The 2,234-nt window shown below is 50.9% G+C and overlaps 1 protein-coding gene across 1 annotated transcript; it reads left to right on the top strand.

Moving 5' to 3' along the window:
* TLNRD1 (talin rod domain containing 1) lies at positions 1-1,868 on the top strand. The gene is made up of 2 exons (XM_081840427.1): positions 1-101; positions 280-1,868. The coding sequence occupies exon 2, from the start codon at positions 686-688 to the stop codon at positions 1,742-1,744; it is 1,059 nt and encodes a 352-aa protein (XP_081696553.1). The 5' UTR covers positions 1-101; positions 280-685; the 3' UTR covers positions 1,745-1,868.
* The last annotated feature ends 366 nt before the right edge of the window (positions 1,869-2,234 follow it).

The raw sequence follows: 2,234 nt of genomic DNA, 5'->3' as shown, positions 1-2,234 counted from the left end.
GATGCCTGCCTGCCTGCCCGGGAGCTGTTAAAGGAGCCTATGGCGTTGGCTCGCCTCTTTCCGGGCCACGGGGACAGCTTGGATTGGAAAGGAGTCAAACGGTAACAGGATCGTCGCCTATTTCAGCCCCTCTTCCCATTTATTTTCTTTTTTAAAAAAACAACAACACCATCCCACCCAAACTCTTTTCCTCATGAATTTAAACGTGCCACTGCAATTTATTCAGCTGGAAACTTTTTTAAAGATTTTAAATGATTGCTCCTATTATTATTTTTGCAGCAGCTCCATTTGGATTATTTGCTAATAACGCTTCTCTCCAAAGAACGGTCCATCTGCAGATGGAGAAGGAAAGGGAACGATAATTGATCATGCCGTTGCGGAATTGAGGATCCGGTCTTCCCAAGAGTCGGGGAACCTGTCGCCTGTTTCCAAGCCTATTAGTTCACTGTGAAAGTGGAGTAGCTTCAGTCTCCCTTTGGATTGGGCTGCTCTCCGGCCAGCTCCCGCCTCTCCCTCTGGCCTGCAAAGACTTTACTTTTACTTGCGGATATTAATGGAATGATGGTGCGGAAAAGGCAGAGAGATCCTGCCAGGCTGAGTGGGGACTCCTCCGGAGGCATCAGGAGCGGGAGGGGTGGCGGCAGCTGTGGGGTCCCGAGAGGCATGTGTGTGCCCCCCAGGCGCTATGGCTAGCGGCGGCTCTGGCAAGTCCGCTAGCGAGGCGTCCACCCCGAGCAGCGGTGCGTTGCAGCGGAAGAAGCTCATCTCCATTTGCGACCACTGCAAGAGCAAGATGCAGCTGGTGGCGGATTTGCTGCTGCTGTCCAGCGAGAGCCGGCCGGTCAATACGGATAGCCTGTCCGTCTTTGGGGAGTCCTTTGAGAAGTGCCGGGACACCATCATCGCCAGGACAAAAGGCCTCTCCATCTTGACTCACGACATCCAAAGCCAGCTCAACATGGGACGCTTCGCGGAGGTGGGGGATATCCTGGTGGAGATCGGAGACCTGGTGGTCTCCTTGACGGAGTGCTCTGCCCACGCCGCTTACCTGGCGGCGGTGGAGATCCCGGGAGCTCAGCCAGCATTGCCCGGCCTGGTGGATCGCTACAAGGTGACCCGGTGCAAACATGAGGTGGAGCACGGCTGTGGGATCTTGAAGACCACCCCTTTGGCTGACATGAGCCCTCAGCTCCTGCTGGAGGTTTCCCAGAACATGTCCAAGAATCTGAAATTCCTGACGGACGCCTGTGTCCTGGCCAGTGAGAAATCCAAGGATAAGTTTGCCAAGGAGCAGTTCAAGCTGAGTGTCAAGTGCATGAGCACCAGCGGCTCGGCCCTATTGGCCTGCGTCAAGGAGGTCAAGACTTCGCCCAGCGAGCTGACGCGGAACCGCTGCGTCTTGTTCAGCGGGCCCTTGGTACAGTCTGTCTGCGCGCTGGTGGGCTTTGCCACTGAGCCTCAGTTTTTGGGCAAAGCGGCCGCCATCAATCCAGAAGGTAAAGCCGTGCAGACCGCCATTTTAGGGGGCGCAATGAGTGTCGTCTCGGCTTGTGTGCTCCTTACCCAATGCCTCAGGGATATAGCCCAACACCCCGAAAGTAGCTCCAAAACAACTGAATACAGGGAACGGTTGCGGAACTCGGCTTGCGCCGTCTCGGATGGTTGCAATCTGTTATCTCAGGCACTGAGGGAAAGATCTTCGCCTCGGACTCTACCGCCAGCGAACTCAATTTCTGTGAATTAATCTTTTCAGTTTAGATATACCTTGGTCACTGCTAACACAAATGTACTTAGGCTCCCCTCAACTGGCCCTTTGTTTTATGTATACCAAAGAATTTGTGTAGATCAGCCCAGTCTTTTGGTTTTTTGTTTTTTTTTTTGAATGGGGGAGGCAGCAAAAAGATTTACCTTTTAACCTATGTAGAAACAAATCAGCATTGAGTGGCTGATCATTTGAGGCGAGGGATTGTTAAAAAAGAAGAGAGAAACCATCAAAGTTGATTCAGTTTCGCATATTTTATAGAATACAAGGTCTACAAACAAACGAGTGGTAATAACAGTTTTAAGGTTTTATTGAGATTGGATGGGATAGAGAAAGGGCCTTAATTGCGCTGGGTGTGCTTTTAAAACTTTTTTCTTTTTCTTTGGTCTTCCAAAATTTCCCTTCTAAATTTTACCGTTCAGTTGTGCAGGAAGGAAAAAAAAGTTACCTCAGTTTTCATACAGTCTGAAAG

The sequence above is a fragment of the Podarcis erhardii genome (assembly GCF_964252035.2).
Source record: "Podarcis erhardii genome assembly, chromosome: 14".
NCBI classification, from domain to species: Eukaryota; Metazoa; Chordata; class Lepidosauria; order Squamata; family Lacertidae; genus Podarcis; species Podarcis erhardii.
Note: the sequence above shows the minus strand (reverse complement) of the source record. Positions and strands in the feature narration are given on the sequence as shown.

Coding starts and splice junctions, on each gene's coding strand:
- TLNRD1 (XM_081840427.1), top strand. CDS start 686: ATGGCTAGCGGCGGCTCTGGCAAGTCCGCTAGCGAGGCGTCCACCCCG.